At 35.4% G+C, this 22559-nt stretch overlaps 6 protein-coding genes across 24 annotated transcripts in view; 3 read left to right on the top strand and 3 right to left on the bottom strand.

The window, feature by feature from the left end:
- The first annotated feature begins 6239 nt into the window (after positions 1-6239).
- On the top strand, positions 6240-7396 carry LOC105669415 (RWD domain-containing protein 4). The gene is made up of 4 exons (XM_012362369.2): positions 6240-6453; positions 6693-6802; positions 6881-7076; positions 7150-7396. The coding sequence occupies exons 1-4, from the start codon at positions 6349-6351 to the stop codon at positions 7315-7317; spliced, it is 579 nt and encodes a 192-aa protein (XP_012217792.1). The 5' UTR covers positions 6240-6348; the 3' UTR covers positions 7318-7396.
- Positions 7397-7468: 72 nt separating this feature from the next.
- Positions 7469-9840, bottom strand: LOC105669412 (RUS family member 1). Its single transcript, XM_012362365.2, has 9 exons — positions 9649-9840; positions 9402-9559; positions 9085-9245; positions 8786-8978; positions 8570-8685; positions 8301-8497; positions 7971-8230; positions 7712-7898; positions 7469-7628 (listed from the first exon to the last, which is right to left on the bottom strand). Exons 1-9 carry the CDS (start codon positions 9710-9712, stop codon positions 7567-7569), a joined length of 1398 nt encoding a protein of 465 aa, XP_012217788.1. The 5' UTR covers positions 9713-9840; the 3' UTR covers positions 7469-7566.
- LOC136996856 (myb-like protein X) lies at positions 9787-11972 on the bottom strand. Of its 3 annotated transcripts, none has more exons than XM_012362364.2 (3): positions 11831-11972; positions 11319-11554; positions 9787-11014 (listed from the first exon to the last, which is right to left on the bottom strand). In XM_012362364.2, the coding sequence occupies exons 2-3, from the start codon at positions 11513-11515 to the stop codon at positions 9787-9789; spliced, it is 1425 nt and encodes a 474-aa protein (XP_012217787.2). In that variant the 5' UTR covers positions 11516-11554; positions 11831-11972. The 3 variants fall into 3 exon arrangements, with proteins under 3 accessions (XP_012217787.2, XP_067211998.1, XP_012217790.1); XM_067355897.1 differs by having other exon boundaries at positions 11319-11551; positions 11831-11939; XM_012362367.2 differs by lacking the exon at positions 11831-11972 and having other exon boundaries at positions 9787-11112; positions 11319-11453.
- Positions 11846-13007, top strand: LOC137000117 (uncharacterized). Of its 2 annotated transcripts, none has more exons than XM_067355912.1 (2): positions 11846-12458; positions 12706-13007. In XM_067355912.1, the coding sequence occupies exons 1-2, from the start codon at positions 11846-11848 to the stop codon at positions 13005-13007; spliced, it is 915 nt and encodes a 304-aa protein (XP_067212013.1). The 2 variants fall into 2 exon arrangements, with proteins under 2 accessions (XP_067212013.1, XP_067212014.1); XM_067355913.1 differs by having other exon boundaries at positions 12723-12862.
- A 361-nt stretch (positions 13008-13368) lies between these two features.
- On the top strand, positions 13369-14976 carry Syx8 (syntaxin 8). The gene is made up of 5 exons (XM_012362368.2): positions 13369-13675; positions 13771-13965; positions 14079-14332; positions 14412-14504; positions 14572-14976. The coding sequence occupies exons 1-5, from the start codon at positions 13641-13643 to the stop codon at positions 14730-14732; spliced, it is 738 nt and encodes a 245-aa protein (XP_012217791.1). The 5' UTR covers positions 13369-13640; the 3' UTR covers positions 14733-14976.
- A 247-nt stretch (positions 14977-15223) lies between these two features.
- mtd (mustard) overlaps positions 15224-22559 on the bottom strand; it is a 123772-nt gene continuing 116436 nt past the window's right edge. For all 16 annotated transcript variants that reach the window (XM_012362320.2, XM_012362323.2, XM_067355889.1 and 13 more), the window contains 2 exons: positions 22172-22341; positions 15224-22077 (listed from right to left, as the gene is read on the bottom strand). In XM_012362320.2, coding sequence (XP_012217743.1) covers positions 21942-22077; positions 22172-22341 — 306 coding nt within the window. In that variant the 3' untranslated portion in view covers positions 15224-21941. The remainder of the gene's footprint in view (positions 22078-22171; positions 22342-22559) is intronic.

Raw genomic sequence — 22559 nt, 5'->3', positions numbered from 1 at the left:
GAGCGAAAGCCACGATCTACGTGGCTCCCAGAATTTCCTCTTTCACGATCAAGGAAAACTAAAAATGTTACGGAATTCTCCCGAGACGCTGCGACGTCTTCATGAAAGGAAATCCGCTACGAGAGAAGAAGATCAATGCCGATGAAGACGTTTTATTTGTCAATCGAATTACCGTAATACCACTAAAATTCCTGTTAATGACATCTGTTACTGTAACTGTCCTTTCGATCCATCTCGACTAAATAGTTTGTTAAAAATATTTATTCCTGTCCTCTTTTAAAAATGATACGCGTTGTAATTTACATACTTGTAGTAAAGGTTTGTAAATTTAAGAGCGATTGTTAATTTATAGAGCGATAAATTAAAAAGTTTTTATCTTTCTCTCAAAACTCACAAATCTACTAAATGTTTCAATTGGCGGTCTGGCCGGCAAACAAATAAAGTCACTTATGTGACTTACCTGATTCTATTTTATTCCGATCCCGATTCCGATATCCAACGTTAAAGTTTTCAAAAGCTTTTAAAAAGCACATTCTGTCTGTGTACACCATTATTATTGTGTAAGTCACGTCGAAATAGAAAACTCTTTAACTTTTCCACAATATTGTTTTATGTAGCGCAATATATATAAGGCAAATACTTAATAATAGCGAGCCACATAATGGAGAAAGCAGTCATCTAGATTACATACCTCTAATGTCTACCTGACCCCATTTAGCGAATTTATCAAGACGAAATATGGCAAAGTTCAGCAGTGCCATATGACGCCGCGGGATAGTAAAGATTAAGGATGTCGCACACTGGGACGCTCGTACCAGTGCGTGCAAGATTTCAAAGATGACAAACTTCAAAGGAATTTCAAATTAAAGCGAAAGAAGGTCATGCTCTTTAGAATTCGCTTGCGACGGGAAGGAATCATATTTAAGCTTTCGAGAATTGGGTCGCCGTTTGGTTGCCTCGCTAAAGCATAATATTTAATAAAACACCTCGCCGTAAGATCCAAACAAGCTGCGAACGTTGAATACTTTAAAGTCATTTAAATCGCATAGCTGCGAGTGAATTAATTACGCTTGGTAGTGATACTAAATAGGTACACGAAAATGCCTGCGGAAAAAGTTTCTCTCGTGCAGAAAAAAAATAGAAAACTCTACAGTACCTTTTAATGTAGAGATTCTCATAAACATTTGTTAATATTAATTGAGATTAAATCTCTTTAGAGATAAAACTGGAAAATTTTTTACGGAACGAATATATGTTAAAGTGGAAGACACAAAGGCACGCGGGCGGCCTCCAACAATGCAAGAACACATCCTTCCTCGATGCAAATTAAATTCGCGGTCTATCTCGCAAATTTGGGCGAACGTAAATATCCGAAAATTCGAACTCTCGCTATAAATACGAATGTCCGACGGGGACCGCCTATGCGATATCCCGCTTATCTTGCGCGCCCGTATCGTAAAGTCTCGTCGGTGTGTGGCGAGCTTTAAGCCCCGGCACTTACCGGGGAAGTGGTGCTACTCTGAATCACTGGCAGCACACGGCGATATTCTTTCTGATCGATGCGCTCGCGACGATACGGCGCCGGGGCAGTCCGTCCTTTCAGATGCGCGCCCGACTCGAACGAACTCGGTATAAATGGATGCCGATGGGAAACCGGAGTCGCGCCGATGATGATCGACGCTCGGTCGATCGGGAGATCGCTATTTTTATGCGGAAGTGGAACGGAAAGTAGTCGAACAAGAAGCGCAGCGAAGGATAATCGCGAGATGAAAAAAAATTAGATGTGTGAGCGTCCGTTAAGACCGATCTCTCGAAATTTTTCATGTGAAACGTCTTAAGGGGCTGAATTTTAATCTTCAATTAGATAAGAAATTTATAGTATCAACGAAAAGAATACTCTCGTCATTGAAAACGAGAGTGAAGAAATAGAATATTCTATTGGAAAGAGAATGGAATTCTCAATATAAAATATGTGGTGTGTATTATAACTATTAATGTTTCTCATTAATTAAAAGATGACAAGTTGGAAAAAATTTTTGTTTATAATACTTGTAATTGTAATTTGACAATTGAGGGCAAAGCAAGTAGAAATGGCGACAGGAGAAAGTAGATGATATATTAAACTTGCCCCTAATCAATTTTACTATCCATACTAGTTTTCTATAATGGATTTCTAGTGTAGTGAATGTAATAGACATTTTGATACCGCACACGTCAGCATTGTTTCGCTCGTCAAAATGAAGCTGCAAGAGAAAACACGTCAACGTGGGGTAGAATAAACTTCTGAAACGCGCCTGTGTTCATAAATATTGACAGCTAGTCGACATAATTATTAATTACCTCATAATTACTCGCACATTTCATTAGGATCGCACTCGCTTTGTGAAGCTGGAATATGGCAAGCGGCTTTTGAGCTTGTTGCATTGCATTAAAATACTTCAATGATATATTATATGAATTAACGTTCCGATAATATAATAATAGCAAATTATACTTATATATGTTATAATTTTGTGCTCCGTATATAATAATACAATTGCGAATAATTCAATTAAAGCGATCGATGGCGAAAAGCACCATTGAGAATTGTAATTGGATGCTTCGATAAATGCAATTCGTCCGCATTGCTAATGGATCTATAATCAAATAAAGCATAAATTCCGCGGATTTAGTTTAAATATATAAAATCACATAAAGCACAAATCTATCCGTGTTGCTGTCCTATCTAGATCTATCATTTTTGAAAATCTAATTTTATTCGTTCATTACAATTTTCTACTTACAGTTGTATATATATACTTTTCTCCGAAACGAAATTTCATCGGAAATGTTAAAATTACGGTACTCGGCAAACGTTGTTTAACAAATCCAGTAAATAGCACTTTGGTATTTGAATCATGGTCGAATAAAGCGATTTTAATCGAGCCATTTCCAATATAAACCCTTTGCAAACTATTGCAAACGTTCCATTGCAGTGGCCAGGATTGTTAATGATTTATTTGTAATAATTATTTCAAATTTCTCCGCTGTCAAAGCGAACTTATAAATAAGTTCACTAATGTTTAATTATTATTTAACAAAAACCTGAAGAAATGTAATAGAGAAAAACGGATCAGCTATCTATGTAACAGTTTTTGCAGTCGCAAAGATAAAAGCTATTATTAATTAAATAAAACAACTATCAATAATTTAATAAGACAAAATAAAAGATGAGTTACATTACAGCTCTTTTTCTCTTACAATTCACCTCTGAACTAATGTAGGACAAACTCCTTGAAAATTCTAACGTCGAGGGACAAAACGCAATCAACTCACATAATGTGCATGTCCGTAATAATAAAATATTTTATCATTTTAAAGAAGCTAAATTATTTGTATTCGAAAAAATAAATAGAATTATTACAACAAATAACATCTTAATAAAACAATATATATAAATACATATATTATCTTATATAAAAATTTTTTTAAACTGTTTTGTTTAAGCAAAGTACTGAGATAAGAATCATGTTTGTATTGAAACATATATCATTGAAGTAAATAACAATTAAATTTTTGCAATCAGCTTCATCACGATAATAATCTTGTAAAGTGACGCGTAATTTTAGAAAAGCAGGAGGAGATTTCGCAAATATCGATGACAACAACAAAGTCATAAAATTACTCATATACGTAATTAATCCAATAATTATTATATTCAATATAATACTAATAAATATATTGAAACACCCACCCAGTTTAACTAAAATTGTTTCAAATATTAAGAGATTATATTTGCCGAACTTTTTTATACTCTCATTCAACAATTTTTTAATCTCTTCCGTACAAAAGAAATCTCTATATTTACCATCTAGAAAATACGTGCCGTAGAGATGTATAAAATTATTACGGAAAAATATTCGTTGGATTCATCAACGGGCTGATAGCGATTGCTCTTTCGAAAAGCTTAATTTTAATATTCTACTTAATTGATGATACTTCGCGAGTTAATCACCCTAGACAAATAATTCTGAGCTTATCAGAGATGCTAAAACAGCTTCAAATAAAACTTGTTTCAATTTGCTGCGATTTTTCTATGCGAGGATATTGATCTGACACTTGATTTTAATCCTGAATGATCCCGAACTAGGATCAAACTGGCCGACGAATGATCCTTATAGCTACCGTGCTATGTGGCGTTCGTACTCGAAGCACATGTAGCGATGTTAAAATAGCTCATGATAGTGTAATGATTACATAATAGTATGCGCGTCACATGTACGCACGCACACACGTGCGCTGAGTTTATTCATAAATAATATACGCGCGTCAGATCTTCGAAATACTGTAACTTGGCGAAAAATTGACGTAGCGATATGAACTAAAAAAAAAAATCGTCTATGCTTTTTTTCGTGTTTCGCAGATACTTATATTCAATTCATATGCTTTTATCATGATATATGTATGTGTATATTTATGCACAATGTGAAACGATGAATTATAAAATCTAGAGGTCTAATCTGACAATCACACAATATTTATTTATTAATAATATTCATGTCCGGAGCTCCCGCGTATCACGAAACACGATCCACTCTCCGGACTTCTCGTGCATTTACAGTTTAATTTACGTGCTATCTATAAACTTTGTGAGTCGTTTATTTTGAACGACATAACGGAAATGGAAGACAAACAAGAAAGTTTTAAACAAATTGCATTTGTAAAAGAGTAATGTGTAAAAAAAAGTGTATTACATAAAATTTGCGTCCATGCTAAAGATATTTTTTTTAGATATTATTATCATATTCTGAATGGTGTCATTATGATGTCATTATGATTTTCGGTGTAGCAAAATATTTTCTCGTCGAGTACATTGTGTTAAAAGATACTTCTTACGCGATTAGCCTGATATCGCCGTCTACAATATTCACGTCTACAAAACGGTGAAAAGGGGAGAAGAGATGGCGGAGGATTTGAAACGCGAGACGGGCTCATCGAACGGAAACTCGCATTAATCCGCGGCATTATGCATTTCCCATTTTCCGCCGCCTCTCTCATTGGTCCCGTTTCCCGCACTATCCGCTTTTCGCTTCATTTCTCCGACTCGCGTTATGATATGGCAGTATTTACCGCGATGGCGTATGGCCAAACGGAGAGAGGTCGGCTATTTGCCCGATGCACCCGACACATTCACCGATGCCGGACCATAACTGGACATCGGAAACGCGAAAAGCGATCGTACATCTGCGCTTTAATGGTAACTTCAAGAACGACTTCGACGGTTCTTTTCACTTAAGCCGCGTGATCAAATTTCAAGGAAAATAATTTACCTTTTAATAGTAGTTTATGTCGCGCCGCGCCATCCATCAATTGATTGTTTGTGAACGAGATTTCTGTAACCAAAGACAACCTATTTTTATTGTCCTTCTTTCAAGCATTTCTTTATCTAAGATTGCATACATATTATAATGAGTCATTTATTTATTTTATTTTGTATTTAATTATACTAAAAACTGATTATTATTCAAAAATTGTTTAACAAATCATATCTTACTTTATGTTAAAAATGTTAAAAAATATTATGTTTATTTATGTCATTGTATATTTTCATGCATCGCTGTTTTACATATCATTTTGCATTTACAAATACTATCACATTTTTAAAGCAAATAAATGTCCTAACAGTTTTAAAATGTTATATATTCCCAGTCAAATGTTAACAATATTGATAGATTGACAGTAAATATGATCAAATTTGACTGTAGGATTTGTTGCAGCACTTTCTGAATAATCAATTTCTGTTATAATAAATTTAAAAAAGTAAATAAGTGACGACTTCAAATTTGATTAAATTTGTTGTCAATTTGCCAACATTGCTAATATATTTTGCTTGTTGAATTATTTTTATAATTTAAAGTTTATTGTTTTATCGCAAATTAATTAAATATCCCTAATTAAATGAAAATAATCAACAAGTAGCGCTACTATAAATTATGAAACCGCCCAAACGCTATTCATCATTATTACATGATTGCATCTTTACCACCAAGTAGTCAAACCTGTCAAGAGCGGATTGCAAATTACCTGCAAACTTTGTTAATAGAAAGCCGGATTGGTACAAGGTTTTGTCAGATTCAATAATAGCAGAGTTCTGGCGCACAGAAACAACGTAACAGCCATCTTGCTAAATAATCGTATAAGCTGCGTCATCTGAAGGAAAAAGCACGGAACTATATAAACGATCGCGCCATCTGTTGTACTTTACAAAAAATATTTATAACAACTTTTAACCTAAAAAAATTCACATATGATCGCGCAGTAGTACTCGTACGTAATATAATTATTCAAAATCTAGTCTAACGAAAGGAGATGAGTGATGCCGAACTGCAGGAGGAGGAAAGAGAAGTATTATTCTCAATATACGATGGCGATCCGGCTTTTAAACAGCTGACACCCACGACATTTCAGTACAAGGTGCAAGGACCACATTTGCTTCCTTGCTGAAATAATTTTCTCATAAATATTTTTATATCCTTAGAAATAATCTCACATTGTCGTGATTTATTAAAACGATTACTTCTTTGGAATGAATGTAAAGAACTCTTTTTTTTTTGTAGCTGTATTTTCTAATTTTTCAGCATTCTAAAATTTCACTTTGTTCCTCTTCAATCAAAGATTGAATATACTAATCATAAAATAATATGATTTTTTAGTATGGAGAAGACAACAGTATGAAATCATTTCTATTGGAAATTTCATGGGGTGAAACATATCCTACGGAAAAACCGATCATCAATATGAACACATTTTACAATAAACATATGTAAGTGCAGCCAACCAGCCACTCGACTATTCTTACATTCAATTACTTTGATTAAAGATGAATAATTGGAATATACAGTGTACAAGAAGTAAAAGACAAGGTGATGAGTCACATAGAAGCAGAGGCTGAGCAATGGTTAGGTAGCGCTATGACGTATACCTTATTTCAGTCTGTCCGAGAATATTACACAGACTTAGTGTCTATGCAACCAGATTCAGTTGTCGATATAAATTCTCATGCTAGTAGACTGAAGATCACAGATGAAAATCAACAGGTATATCACACAAAATATTAAATTTACTATTATCAAAAATTATAAGCAAACTGATATAAACAATATTTTTAAGGTTGAAGAGACGATAAAGAAACCGAAGAAGGAACATTTGAGCAAAGCACAGAAACGTAGGCAGTGGAACAAAGCAGATGGTAAAGGCGAAAGACCACGAGGTTGGAATTGGGTAGATATAGTGAAACATTTATCACAGACTGGACCTAGATCAGAGCAAGAGTCTTAGTCAGCTATACCATTTTGTACAGTATAAAAGCATATTATATTTTTATAAATTGTTGGAAATAAAATCATTTCCTTATCTACTTCTTCAAGTGACTATTCTTATTGTCATGTCATTATTATTATTATATGATTCTAATTAAATATGATTCTAATTAGAAGAAATATTATTTTAATGAATAATATTTATTAAAATGATCAGTATAAATTTTCGAGCAGTTCATCATTTCTGTTATCATCAATTCATTATCCATTAGTTTCCCATTGAAAATCTCCATGCGCCAACTGACAATAGATTTGTTTCTGTTTTCCATCCTAAAATTATAAACAGTTATATATTTGTATTTAATCTAATTAAGCAAATATCCTTTTTAATAGCAAATAACTCAATTATATACCATTCATTTCCAAGCTGTTAACAAATGCTTTGTATTCATTAGAGACAATTAAATCTGTAGCGCAAACGCTTTGAATAGCTATTGATAATTGTATATTGCTATTGGAATTTGCAAATTTTTTATGAAGAATATATATATTTAACAATTGATAAGATAGTTCCGATGTTTCAGATGTTAGCAGTAAATCCTAAAAAAAATAAAAATTTAATCATAATTGTGCATTAACGATGGGAGACATAAAACATCTTTCATTACTTACAACTGGAATCATTCTCGCCATACAAATATAAAGGCCACACATGGAAGCAGAAAAATACGCTTCTAATACGTCAGTAGGTTGTGCATCCTTTTTAAGAATTATAAATATGTTTCTTGTTATATTGTCTATCGTTATTATATATTTTCTATCTTCAAAGAACTTTAACAAAAATTCCATTTCCATAGATGACATTACATTTCTTTTTAAGACGCTTGCAAATGAAACACCAATTTTGATGTCAAAACCGCATACACTTTTGGCTGAAAATAATATGCACAATTTATGACAATTTTTATACAGCGAAAGTAGACAATTATAATAATGTCTTACTAGGATTTCCAAGTAGAAATATCGATTCTTCTCCGTTGACTGTTTGCGGCTCAGAAATTTGCTCGTTCGTCACGTAATTCTTAATGATTAAGGCCAGACGATCTTCATTGAGTGTATCTAAACACAACGCTTTAACTGCCGAATAATTCGCATATAGATGGACTGCCACCAGGAAGAGATACAATTCTATTAAGTATCTATATGTATATCATCATTATTAATAGCATTCATAATAAAACAAAGAAACATTGAATATACTAAATACTTACTGTCCATCGTGGAATAAAGACAATATAAAGATTCCAAGGAATGATGCAATTAGATTTACACATGTTTCTTGACTCCCGTCCTTTGCTGAAACATCTGCCAGATTATTCCGTATTGCCTATAATAAGAAAATTATGATTTCACAATTCTTATGCTAATAACTTTAACATAAAATTATAAACTCAAATAAGAATTATGATAAAACAATAGTCATTTACCTGATGCTGAGTCAATGCAGCTCTCGTAGCTCCACCAGCAACACCGACAATGGATTTCATGATGGTTGAAATACAGAGAATTACAACAGAATATGACGAGAAATATGAAACGAGTAATTCTATCCCCATTGCCATGTCATTCAAAATATCAGCAAATAGTCTCCACTTTTTGCACTGTCCATCTAGTTGGGTTCTGTAACAGAAAAAAAGGACAGTGACAGATATTAGTGACAAATGATATAACTATATAATAGATATTCTTCATTAAAAACAGCTATAAGTTCTTGTCTATTCTTTACCCGTTCCACCATGCGAACATTATACTTCCGACCATTCCAGTACCATTTTTCAGAATCCATGTTATTGCTGCTGCCAAGGGTGTAGCACTCGACTCTCCAACTCCTATTCCTTTCATTATAGAATGAGTTGTAAGCGTGCCCATTATAGTACTCGCAGAGGCCTGTGAAATATTAATTTAATTTTCATAAAGTATTTTCCACAGAACAATAGAAGACAGAAAAACTTGATAAATTTATTTATGAAATAATTATCTCTATTATTAAAGACCTAACTGAATCTATCATGTAATTTGCTATTGTAGGTCATTTAAACTAACCTGTACGGTGTCCCATATCTGATATGCTGTGTAATCAGGATGCACGCTATCCGGATATCCTTGCGGCAGGAATATCTCTTTGATGACGGATACGATCCGAGAACAAATGGCCTGCGACTCGGTCGAGTCAGATTTCACCTCGTTTATGATAGACCCATCTAACCAACAGGTGTCATGCGGGTTAACATGTGGCTAGTTAATATAAGAAGACAATTTTATTAATTAAAAGATACTTGAAATATTTTACCTTCTGATTTTATATAAACCGTCTCTTTCTCATTCCCGTAGCTTTCTCGAAATAATACAGACATGTTCACAGAAATATCACAGTATACAGATCCACTAACCGACCAAACGACGCGACGTGTTTATTGATTCAGTACATTCAGTCGCTTATTATCGTTGAATTTTTCCCGCTGCCAAATATCACACAAGCGTCATTGATTATATCGTTTAGCTCGACGATACATAAATCTAATCTCTTCTTCACCTTATTTACGTCACTTTCTTTGTCAGAATTCATAGTTGCGGTTTTACATGCATTATTCGAACCTTTTTTACGATCAAAAATTTTTACATCCCATCTGCTTCGCAACTCTTCGCGTCTACGATCATCGTTCATCCTTTTGTTTTCGAAACGAGGTTTATCAATTTCCTTTTTATTATTTTGAGAATCGTCAACAATATTGAAATCGTCTTGCAATTCATCTTGTTGCTCTTTTAGATTATTATTACGATTTAAGACTTTACTCAACTTTTCAAGAAAATTTATTTTTACCTTGCAATTTTTTAAGTTGTCATTCTCTTTCTGTTTTTCATTATCATTTGTATTAGTAATTTTGTCCTCATCATTCTCAAATTTTTCTTTTTTTATATCTATATTATTCATCAAATCTTCCATTTCTATATCTTGAGATTTGTGATTAAATCTTATCGTACCTAGTGATTCGTTCATATCGTTTTGTAATCCAACGTCAAACTTTTCCTTGTCATCTGAACTTTCTTCCTTCTCTATTTTTTGCATCAAATTACATTTTTTCACGTTTGATTTTAATCTAAAACAATTCAGAAAAAATTGGCTGACACACAATCGGGTTTGACGCACAATTGGAATGTCATATTGTACGCCTCTTGAAATTCTTTTCTTTTTAATTTTTGTACTAGCATTCCTGGGACTGGAATTGCGATGTATATTACTGACAACTTTGTTTTGATATTTGTTAGGCTTCCTTAATTTTTCATCGACGAAACATGAAGTTTTTACATCTTCAAGGTTTCTTACATCTCTATCTGATCTTTTGTCGACTTCTTTCCCAAATTTTTCAACATCCGAAATGGACTTTTGGTACGTTCCCGACAATTCAAACACGCGCGATCTATTTGGCCGTTCATCATCTTCGATTGATTTATCGTCACGCGGGTAATCCTCTTTAAATACGGCCGCCTCGCTCGCCGCTTTTACTTCCCGCACACGTTTCGCGAATGATAAACGAGCGGATAAATCAGTGCCGCCTGGCGAATCGTTCCCCTTAAAATTTCTTTGCAGTTCATACCGTGCATCCGTGCGCCTCTCTTCGTTTTTCGTCGAATCATTAAATCCTGACGGTGTCGATCTAAATAATGAAAATGTGTTTTCCATGCGTGAGATAATCGAAAACATACGTGTGGATCAATCCACCCAAGATTGATTTGATTACTTTAAATATAAGTTCTACAAAGTAAAACAAAAAGCGGATATTTCAGCAATAAAGTCAATGAATGATATTTTATGAACTTACCTGATTCTTTGACAAGTTTGAAATTGAGATCAAATCTAATCTAAATTCATGTTTAGTATACTTACAATGAATTGTATAATTTACTTAATATTCACATAAAATAAATTGACATGAGGATATTTCTTATTTCATTAATTACCTTGATGTATTTTGCGTTGCAATTAAATGTGATTTGTTTTCGTTTTTAAATGCGACAATTTCTTTTCGTAATTGCAAAATCTTGTAATTCAGTTTAGCTACAGCGACAGCAATACTATCGATGTTAATCTCTGCGTTCTCAGGTGAATAATGATACGTGTTGGAAGCCTGTCTGTTATTATTAGCATACATATCCATATTACATCCAGCTGCTTTCTTACACACTGTTGCTTACTGCTGCAATATTAAAAAAAATAAATAAGCAACGTTAGTGTGATAGTTAATTTTTAATACAATAGAAAATAAAATTCATTTTCGTTTATCATACTTTCTAACTATTAATATAAAAACAGTACTAATAAAAAACGCGCCTCATCTTGTGAATAACGTCACATCGCTTAATGTCAAAACATGAATGATCTTCACGTCGAAGATCGTTCACTCAATCAACTAAATTTTCAGAAAAATTAACATTCAACAAAAATAACATTTAAGATGTAATTACGTTCGTACCATCGAAGCTCCGAAATGGCCGAAGAAAAAATTGACGATATCCTGGTGCGCGTCGACGAGATCGAGAAACTGCAGACGGAACTTCGGCATTTGGTACCACGAGTCACGAGTAATTCATCCAGACAAGCCAGGCACCAGGATCTATCCCGCGATTCGTCTACGTCGATCCGTTTCCCGTCCCTTTTCACGTTCCCTGTAATTTCGAATTTTACATCGTCTCCCAAAAACGAGCGAGTGCAAAGGTCGGCCGCACAGTTGAACCTTAGCAACAAATTGTCGAGCGGCAATCGATCCTCGACGGCGACTTTAAAAAATGCGGGAAGACCTTTGACGAGCGCATCGCTCTGGAAGGGAAGGAATATCTTCAAAGATCTGATAAAAAGCTCTAATAATATCGCGAATCTACACGAAAAAAATTCTTTGGCCTCAACTTCCGGAATAAATCCAAAAGCATCAACAACACCGGCGAAGAACGTTATCACAAGCCGCATAGCCAAGAATTCGCAGGAAATAATTAAGAAAGGATTAAAGAACGAGATGTCAAAAACTCCGCCTAAAAATAAAATGCAACATGTAATTAGCGAAAGATCGAACATGCGGCTAGCTAAAAATGAAAAGACAAATTCAAGTGAGTAATACGTAATCAAATATTTGCAATATTGACAGATTGACAGCAAATATGATTAATTATGCTATCAATCTACCGACATTGCTAATCTTTTGCTTAATGGGGGTCTCCATTCACTTTTGTTATTTATATAATTATTAAAATAGAAATTAAATAATAAATAGAAATCAATAATGATTTTATTAATTTCCTCCCATTTGCATTATTGTTAATTTTTCTTAGTTTCTTTCAATTCCTGCATTCATAGTACACTCGTCTGTGCAGACATCGGACATTCAAACTCACACGGGAAGAACGGCGAAGTCAGAAAGCATATGGTCATACCTAACAATAAGAAGAAATCGATGTCCTGATAGAATACCAACGCTTATCGAACGAATTATGGAAAAACTGAATTATTGCTTTTTGAATGATAAGAGGGTGACTGTCCCGTATAATCATCCTGGAACCTGGATACCCAGAAGAGTGCAAGTTTCACATTCACCAGTAATTGAAGGAACGCAAACTCTGCGATTACATATATCTGCGGCAAAAATTTACGTCAATTAAAAATATAACATCTGTCAAAATCAATTAAAGAGATAAAAAAAAAGACTTGTAAAGTAAAATACACAATATACAGTTTTAGAACTTTTGAGCAACAATCATGATGCACAAATACCTAGACACGATACGTCTGATCAGAAAATACCAGAAAGTAAAAGGCGTTAATAACGATTCATTGTATAATTATATCGATCAATCATGTATCTAACTCAGAAAATGTCATACTGACATTTTTGAAAATGATTAGTTTATATTTTGTGTTTGTTTCATGTTGCGACAATGAAGATCCGCCTGAATAAACTTTATCCAGATTGAATGCGTCACATCTAGACATTCATACATCATGACTGTTAACATATGATATTGTAAGACGTTTGACAATACACGATTTTGAGGTTACTTAAATATCTGGATTATTGTGTGCACAATTCTGGTTTATTTTGATATTATGAAATGTTTTTTTATTTACGAAATACTGCTATGTTGTATGGTGTAGAAATTTTTTCTGCTACTTGAACAGATAACTGTTATTAAGAAGATGTTTTCTGTAACGTGTGATGACGTATAAAATATTTGTTATGATATTATATTCCTTTGTGTGATAAAATACATATATTTATATAAACAGACACAAAAATGGCACTCGTCAACATTGAAGGCATCGATCCTTGGTAAATTTATAAATTACTTAAATAATTATTTTAATTTCAAATTATGCACATTTTAAAATTCTAATTAAAACTGACAATATTAATATTGTTATTAGGCTCATGGAATATGATGCATGTGAGAAATTGTTCCGTGAAATTATGGAACAACTCACTATGCGCGATGGAGAACTAAAGACATCGAAAACTTATGCTAGCTTATCAGCCAATATAAGGTTACGTATGAAGCAGTATACAAGAGAAGTCCAACAATTAAAGAGCAAAGTGGATGAAGCTTCTAAATCAAGAACAATGTATCCTTTTATATCCGTACACATTGATTCTTTCTCAGAATTTCACACTTTAAACTACTTTGAAATAAGAATTGTGAAATGATAAACTCCTTAAAATGTTAATCATACGATAGAACGTTTGAAGAAGCTGAGCGAAGAACAAGGCAAGTGGAACAGTTGCAAAGTAAGGATATTCAGTTACAAAAATTGTATGATCCACGTACAACTGATTATGCATCATCGCGTGCTAATCTATTAAGAGCAAGCTCATCAGTTTTTGCCGATGGTGGTACAACTTCTTGGGCTGCTGACGATGATGACGAGAGACCGTTGGATGTACAAGTGTCTGTTACTGATCTTATGAGTCATCAAGAACGTGTATTAAAGGGTAAATTATTAATGATTATTTTTGAAGAAAATTTTATGACCATATTCTATGTAATTCATATGGTTTTGATCCTTTATAGAACAAGACAAAGGTTTAGATGAACTATGTAAAGTGATAGCTCGCCAAAAAGAAATTGGGCAAACTATTAGCAGTGAAGTGAATCACCAAAATGGTAAGCAATAAAAAAATCTTGTATGATACGTCTTTCTATGAAAATAAATATCTTTCCATTGCAATAGAAATAATTGATGATTTGGCTGATCATATGGACAGAACTGATGAATCTTTGATCAACAAAACTCAACAAGTCCGTAATATACATTCCAAAGATCGTACATGTGCTTATTGGGTGGTGATAGTTTTACTTTTTATCGCTATTGTTGCTGTTGCTTTAGTTTAAATTAGTTTATAATCGAATGGATTATTTCAATTCTGTTAAATTATATGTATATCTAAAATGCTTTAATTAGAGAGGTTGCGCAATTTATAAATAAAAAATGTAACATTAACTTTAAAATAACGACATCTTTCTTAATCATTTAAATAAGATTATTTGATATTATTTACATTAATATGTTATATGCTAATAATAAAACATGTATAAAAGCAAAATATATTAATAAAATATCGATTGATATAGAAAATTTTTATGTATCCTGCACATAAATTCAATACCCGCTTTTCTATATACATATATCATTTTAATTCTGGAAAATTTTATTCAACTAAAATATTGAATTTATTAGGAATATTGGGATCAGTGATATTATATTAGGAATAGTATAAATCATCTCTAAAAGAGAATGTCTACATTTTTAAAAATAATGAAGGGGAGCCTATCAGATACTGGTAGCAAGGAATGAAAAAGAGATAAACGCAATCGCAGAAATGTAATGTTATACATATTTTGCATTTGTTTCTTGTTTTTTATTTCTTTTTATATCATAAATATCTATATCCTGTATCTGATTCTATGCGAACTTTCTCGGCGCCAGAGACATAAAGAAAAGTTCACTATTGTTTCTGCGATCAAATCAAATATATGAAAGAACAAGACTGCTTTGTGCCAGATATCCGCTTTCTCAACTTTTATAATAAATAATTTTTCAACACGTGTTTTTCGCAAGATATTCTGCTGGAGCAATTGGCAGGCGAAAGAAATGTCTCGACTCTTTCTTTTCACAACCTGATAGAAATTATCAGTTGAATAGCTATTGTTAACGCGATTATCCAGCGATTACCTCTCTACACTAGACATGATACTTGATTGAATTATGTATATACATTGACGCAATTGTTTTCTTTTTCAGCGGATATATCGCATAGATTTACAGCAATCCTCAAGTTCCCTCCATTTCACAAACGGGATTTATATTTAATAGCTTCTAGCCGCCGAGCACGTGTCGCTCTTTCATAACATACAGTGAGATCTCATTACAACGCACCGCGTCGAATCTCTGAGTTGATATTGTTGTACTGGAAATTTCCTTACATCGAAATGCTCGCATATTTGGAACATTGCCATTGAGTTCAATAAAACTTTGCTCTGTCTATATCTGATTACAACAGAATTTCGTTGCGCTAGCTAGTTTGTCACTAGAACTCGTTAACTTCAACACAGAAACCGCTACGAACATCACATCAATTATTCGGATTTTCGTATTTGAACCAAATAGCTTCTTGATCATATAAGAACAATTCTACGGATGTCTGTTTACATTAACAGCCGATCAAACATTTATGCAACAAGGGAGTGTTTCCCTAAACATTAGTCAAAGTTAAGTTAATGTTCGAACTGATGCTCCACCTCTTCCTAAGGACAGAGACGGGAAAAAAAAAAAGAAAGGGACAGCGAGTCCGTTAAGCATCAATTAACTTCGAGTAATTTTTACGGTAGCTGCTCACACGACAGCGCAAAGCAAACGCAATAGAATTTCCCCAAAGCATCGGTTGAAAACATTCAGAATCCCTCAATGAGAAACATGGATTTTCGCTTACAGATAGCTGCGTAATTGTAGAATGGACGCACACCAATAACGTAGCGTACACAAGTGTTAATTACGTGGTTCCGCAGTGAGACCGAAGTGGCTTGTGCGCTGACTCCTGTGTTAAAACCAACATCGGCTTACCTCAAACGAACTCTTCTCTGTTCTACTCTGATAATATTATATATATATATATATATATATATATATATATATATATGTATGTATGTATATATATATATATATATTTCTTTTATGTATTAGAATATTTCATAATGTCAAATGGGTCCCATTAGCCGGTTGATCACTTCACGTTAACGCCACTGGCCCGAATTAAATACGTCGACTCGTAGTCTCAATGATGTGCTCATTAACGAGGACGACGAGGACAACTTTATCTAGCTAAACATCGAAGAACATCGAACTGTTTATGCATGTTCAAGTCCCTGCAGTCAGTCTGAATCTAATTGACAATGTGTATACCAAAGGTATGTGTCTCCTTGTTGTGTGCTGCTTGCCGTCCCTCCTTTTTCTCTGCGAATTTTTCCCCCCTTTTTTTTTTTTTGACTTTACATTTAACTCTCGCTAACGACCGCTAATATCGTCTACGTGTGTATGTGTAAGGTATATATATCATGCGATACCGAGCGTACGATTTTTAGCGTGGAACCCTCACTACTGTATCGTCTACGGATGTCGTTTACACGGTAAGCTACATATACTCACAATCGGTTTGTTTTAGAATATATACGGGGTGCTCCGTCATTACCGCAAAACTTCGACTGATACAATCTTTTTTTTTTTTCTTTTTTTATATTTAATATTTGAATATAGATTTTTTTTATTTTATCTTAAATACAAGATGCGCCACGGGAAGTGCAGCTAAAAGACGCGGACTAAATAATAGCATTTTTTTTTCTCATGGAAACTTCATAGACTGTCGTTAGCTTACATCTTTGACGCTAAGCATCCCTACTTAACTCCAGGCTAAAATTACTTGGTAAAGTTGAAAGAATAATGTTTTATCATCTCTTTTATATACATGATACTTGATCCTTAAGTCTTCTAGCATACAATATTGAATATTTCCATGATAAAGCCTCCCACTAAATCTTTATTAAGTAAGGGGTCGATTTTTATATCGTCAGACAATTGTTAAAAATTGATTCGATGGCGAATGAAACAGAACACCCTATATATCTCTATGTATCTTCAGGCTAATACAGCCGCGTCATCATTCTGCAGTTTGTACACAGAAGCACAAATGTTCTATATTATTAGAACGCATGGCAATTATTCATTTGGTTTCACTTCAACTCTAAAGTATTTGTTAACGATAATTCATTGCGTCGCATCCACGAATAGGACATGCATAGTGCACGACATTCCCCTCAGACATAAATTTGTCACACTAAAAAATAGTTGTTACAATATCTTTCGCTATCGAAAAATATGCACAAAATTGCACAATGTGATAGTTTTTTGTTTTTTTTTTTAACAATTTCTCGAAGAAATTTCGCTAGAAATATGCGCTGAGCGTAATGCACATGCACCTGCAGCGCAGTGGAAAGTGCGAAATAGTTCACTACAAGAGATTTCGGGATATTCTTTTCAATCCCATTTTATACGTTCAGTGGCAGATCGAGATATCTCGAGATTCTAAGCGCTACATCTCATTTCGGAAACCCTAATATATCTTAATGTAACATTAAATTATGTTATTTAAAAAAGACCACAGCTGAAAGTCATATGTTTTTCGTTCGAAATTAATTATCACGAGTATTCGTCCGTTAATTGTTCAACGAATTCATTTCGAGAAATCTTATGTAAGATCATAAATATTTGTTGCGTGTTATGATTAATCCGCCACTGAATTCGTTTTACTTCTACAGAGGCAGTACCGCATGTTTCTCCAGATAACTCCGTATCTGTCGTGTATCTCTAAATTCGATATAGAAGACTTGCTTCTTGCAAGTGGAAGAGAAAAAGCAAATCTCACTCGGATGATGGCGAGACGTAGCACTCGCAACTCGCAACAACATATTTGGCAATATCGATGCGTGTGTGCGAAAATAATGGCGCACTATCTTACACACAGATACAGCTATTTAATTAGCAAACATTATTCGGTATCTAAGCGCGTCTAATTGAAACTTATGAATATCTTTATCACTTTTGGCTTGCGAAGAGTTCACCATGCTAAGACTTATAAGACTTATCGAATTCGTTCCGAAAGCATCAACCGGAAAGATATTTCGCACATACATCGTTACAATTTATGTCTGTGTCTCGGCTGCGAATACAACGAAAGAATTGAACGAAACATACACAAGTGCGAACGACGGAACAAAACGCAGATAGATAAAGAACGAAAAGTTCATTTCCCAGACATACTTGATTTTTTTATTTTCGTTACAATGCACATTGACATCTTGATTTTTCACATTAAGGCGAGGGTCATGAGTACTTTTTTTTCTCTTTCAAGCTTCTCTCGTTCGGCTTATCGTTATTATTTACCTGTTGTCGGATGTACATACTTCGCTCTTTCTCACTTTTCGCGTAATATTGATCGCGTTTTCAAATCCGATCCGGAAACTGCTTCCTCGAGCAAAACACTCCCGCTGTCGCACGCACGCTTCGCGATCGAGGAAGCGGAAGAGGAAAGACCTCTATCTCGAGGTGAGTTGTATGCGTGTGTATGTGTATACGACGTCGCGTGTGTAATCGTGTGATACCACCAAAGCGACTCGGTTAATCTAAGAGCGCAACTCTTTTTTTTCTTTTTTTTTTACTTAATATCACATGATTATACGCCTAGATCCTAATTTACGCTCTAAGCAACGCTATGCAACGTGTTATTGTGTGTTATATCAAGTGTACAGATTCGAGATTACTATTTTAGTAAACCGGTGGTGCTGTACGTTGGTGCTCAACATTTCGTTTTTTTTTTGCTCTTCGGGGACCCAAAGACCGGTATAATTTTGATAGATTCGGATTTCAGTGCGCCAGGCACCCCGCGATATGATTTACAACTCTACGACAATCGACTCGCGATGATCGGCTAGGATTTAGACCTCTTCATATATCTATCTACAGTCACATCTACTTCACAACATGGAAAATTAGACTCGTGCCAAAATTCTGCCGGTCTCTTAATCCCCGAGGAAGTTCTCGTTTAGCGTCACAGTCCGTGCTCCGTCCAATTGCGCCGCCATGCAGCGGCTTTCGTGCTTCCCCGCTTCTTTCCTTTTGGTGCGTCTTGTAACCAGTGCGCGAACACTTGGGTCTCTTCCTCCCGGGATATCTTGGATCGGCGCCGCCCCTCAGTCTTTGGAACGCTTCCCCCTCCGATGTCGTCGCACCGGAGGAAAGAGAGTGTGACGTGTTGTGTGAGAGAGAGAAAAATGGGTAAAGATAGATCAAAAGTTTTCTGCGTGTGTGTTTATTGTGCTCATCGTGTTAGTATAACAAGCACTCTTGGTCGTCACATGCTCGTTCCGCTAATCGGCAAGCGACCGACAGAAAGACGCCTCCGTTTAAGATTACGAAGATTCCGAAATCGTATATAGAAACGATACAACGTGTGTGGTCGCGGAGTACAAATTGTATCTAGAGTAATTATAGAGAAGAGAGATATGGCGGTGTTGTTTATTTAGGTCTACGTGGTATAAAACGTGTGATCCGTTTGAGGTTTGTCGCGACGTGGGTCAGTGGCACGCGCCGAAGTGGGCCTTTTTCAAACCATCTTTGCAAATTCAGCACAATACTTGTAACTTAACACGTTAGAAAAGTTCGTCCAATCTCGCGCAAGTGTACAGTTAACAAAAGCGCGACGTCTTTTTTACGCTTCTTTATTACTTTTTTTTACGCTGAAGAATGTCGCACATCGCTCTCGCCTTGCGCGTGTAGAAAATTTTGTTCTCTCTCTCTTTCTCTCTCTCTCTCTCTCTCTCTCTCTTTTTGCAAATCGACGAGGCGCGGTAACTAGAGATAGGAGTATATACGTTCGGTTATCCGACAACGCTCGCGCCAACAGTCGCGCGATAGAGATTATAAGCTCGAACAAGTGTGTGATTGTGTATATACGGTCGTACAAAGTTGGACTAGGTGTAAAAGAGCATCGGAACGCGAGTGGATCATAACGATGCGTTTTCTAAGATGATCGTTCCTCTACTGTCAGAGATTTCGTACGCCGGCGGCAACAAGGTGGCTTTAGTAAATCTGGATTCACGCTCGAAATACCCGCCTTCAACATCACGCGCACTTTTGGCGGAGGGAGACAAAGAGAGCGAAGCAGGCACAGGCATGTGTGTTCGTTGTGGTCACTCGTGACTCCAAAGCACATTTACTAATTACTGAGACAACAAGATTTACGAATACGCTCTGATTCTCGATTCAATCCGCACATCATCGACTTCTCGTCCGACTTTTTCTCATTCTCCTTGTAATCATAAGATCAGTACGAGAGGTATTTCTCTTTCTCTAAAAACTACTTTTTTTTTTTTCTCAGATCATAGATCATTGTATCCGGTTGCGCGAGAGCACGCTTCCCGTAATCTGTGTATCAATTCTCATATGTAATGTGTTGATACGTGTTGTGTACGTTCATCAATAAACGTTCTCTTGGATTACACATGATGATCTACACAGTGTTCCGTAAAGAGTTCTCTCTACTTGTACCGTCAAAATTAGTCATTGCAACACGATCATAGTATAATATATATATATGTGTGTATATATATATATATATATATATGTATATATATTTACATTTACTATCTACAATTATCTACACATCAACAAACTGTTAGTTTTAGCATTTTTTCATCGTATTGAATCATAAATTCAAATCTCTTTCAAACATTTTACATCTCGCCTTACATATACCATCCACATCTCAATCACTCACGCTTTCATTCTTTCATCATCATCATTATTATTATTATTATTACACAATCATCTGCATCATCATCACCATTATCGACATCACTATTACCTTTGTATCGGCGTTAGATGTGTCATAAACTCACGACTAGTTCGAAGATTATCGTATAAAGCAATCATAATTCTTCGACTCTCGGCTAACTCGCAAATAACTGCAAATCAAACTAACGAGCGACGATCATTCAACGAATATGTATATATAAAAAAACAAATAAATACACCAACTTAAAAAAGATAGAGGAGTTAGGGGCGATAATTGATAGCTACGCGATACGCAAAATCCACGTGTTGTGTGCTGACGATCGCGTAACTTCGGACCACGGCGGCCTCTTTTTACCGTAACGCATCCCTTTCGAGGCTGCTTCTCGTCGATTTCACCATCTTCAGGTAATGTCATTGCTGTCCTTTTGCGCGCGGATCCCGCGGATCCGTTCCTTTCTCCTGGGAGAAATTTCATTCCGTCCTGCACTGGGCGAGACTTCTCCAAATGGCGATCGAGCTTAATCGGTGTCGTGGCAACATCGGTACGACTTAACTTATCCGGCAATGTCTCTTAGATTCATTAGTCTTCCTCTAATCTCTCCTGGGGGGGCGAAACCTTCGTGAAGCTCACGAGTTCAGGTCAAGTTAGGCTGAGACGAGGACGAAGGAGCGGCGGGCTGAGGGTACGAGGCCGTGTCCTATATGAACGCCCAACATTCTAATGTTTTAACGACGAAGTCCTCGCGCGGTGCCAATGGCTCGTTGCCATATGTGCTGCAAGACTGTGTTCTGCCTTGGTACAGATCGCCGTCCAACCAAAGTCCAAACTTGCCGCTAAAAATGACAAAGACACACCGACTCCGTGAGGCTCGCGATCGACGGAGGAAGTGAAATTTTTTTCAGAGAACGAAAATTGAAGGAAACTTACTCTCCGGCACCGATCGCTAAGCTCTCGTTGTTGCCCTTGACGAAATACAAGTTGTCGCCGGTCCAATTGAAAGACTGGAACCTCGGTGTAAACCTGAAGAGCAGGGACTCGCCGGTGCCATAAAAGTGATCGCTCACGTGCAGCGCGCACGAAGTAAATGCACCAAACACCTGTAACAAAATGAAGTGACTCATCAAGGCTACGAGCTGTACATATGGTGTAAAATTGAGAGAAAAAAATTGCACGACGATCGTACTCCAAGCAACCGATAAAAGCGAACGAGTAAGCGATAAACCAGTTTGAACGAAGCGAGACGCATTCACGAAGTAAACCAATAAACGCGTAAACACAACTTCGTGAATTCATATTAATGTGAAAATAATTATGG

This window comes from Linepithema humile, chromosome 5 (assembly GCF_040581485.1).
Source record: "Linepithema humile isolate Giens D197 chromosome 5, Lhum_UNIL_v1.0, whole genome shotgun sequence".
Taxonomy (NCBI): domain Eukaryota; kingdom Metazoa; phylum Arthropoda; class Insecta; order Hymenoptera; family Formicidae; genus Linepithema; species Linepithema humile.
This window is presented reverse-complemented; position numbering and strand designations above follow the sequence as displayed.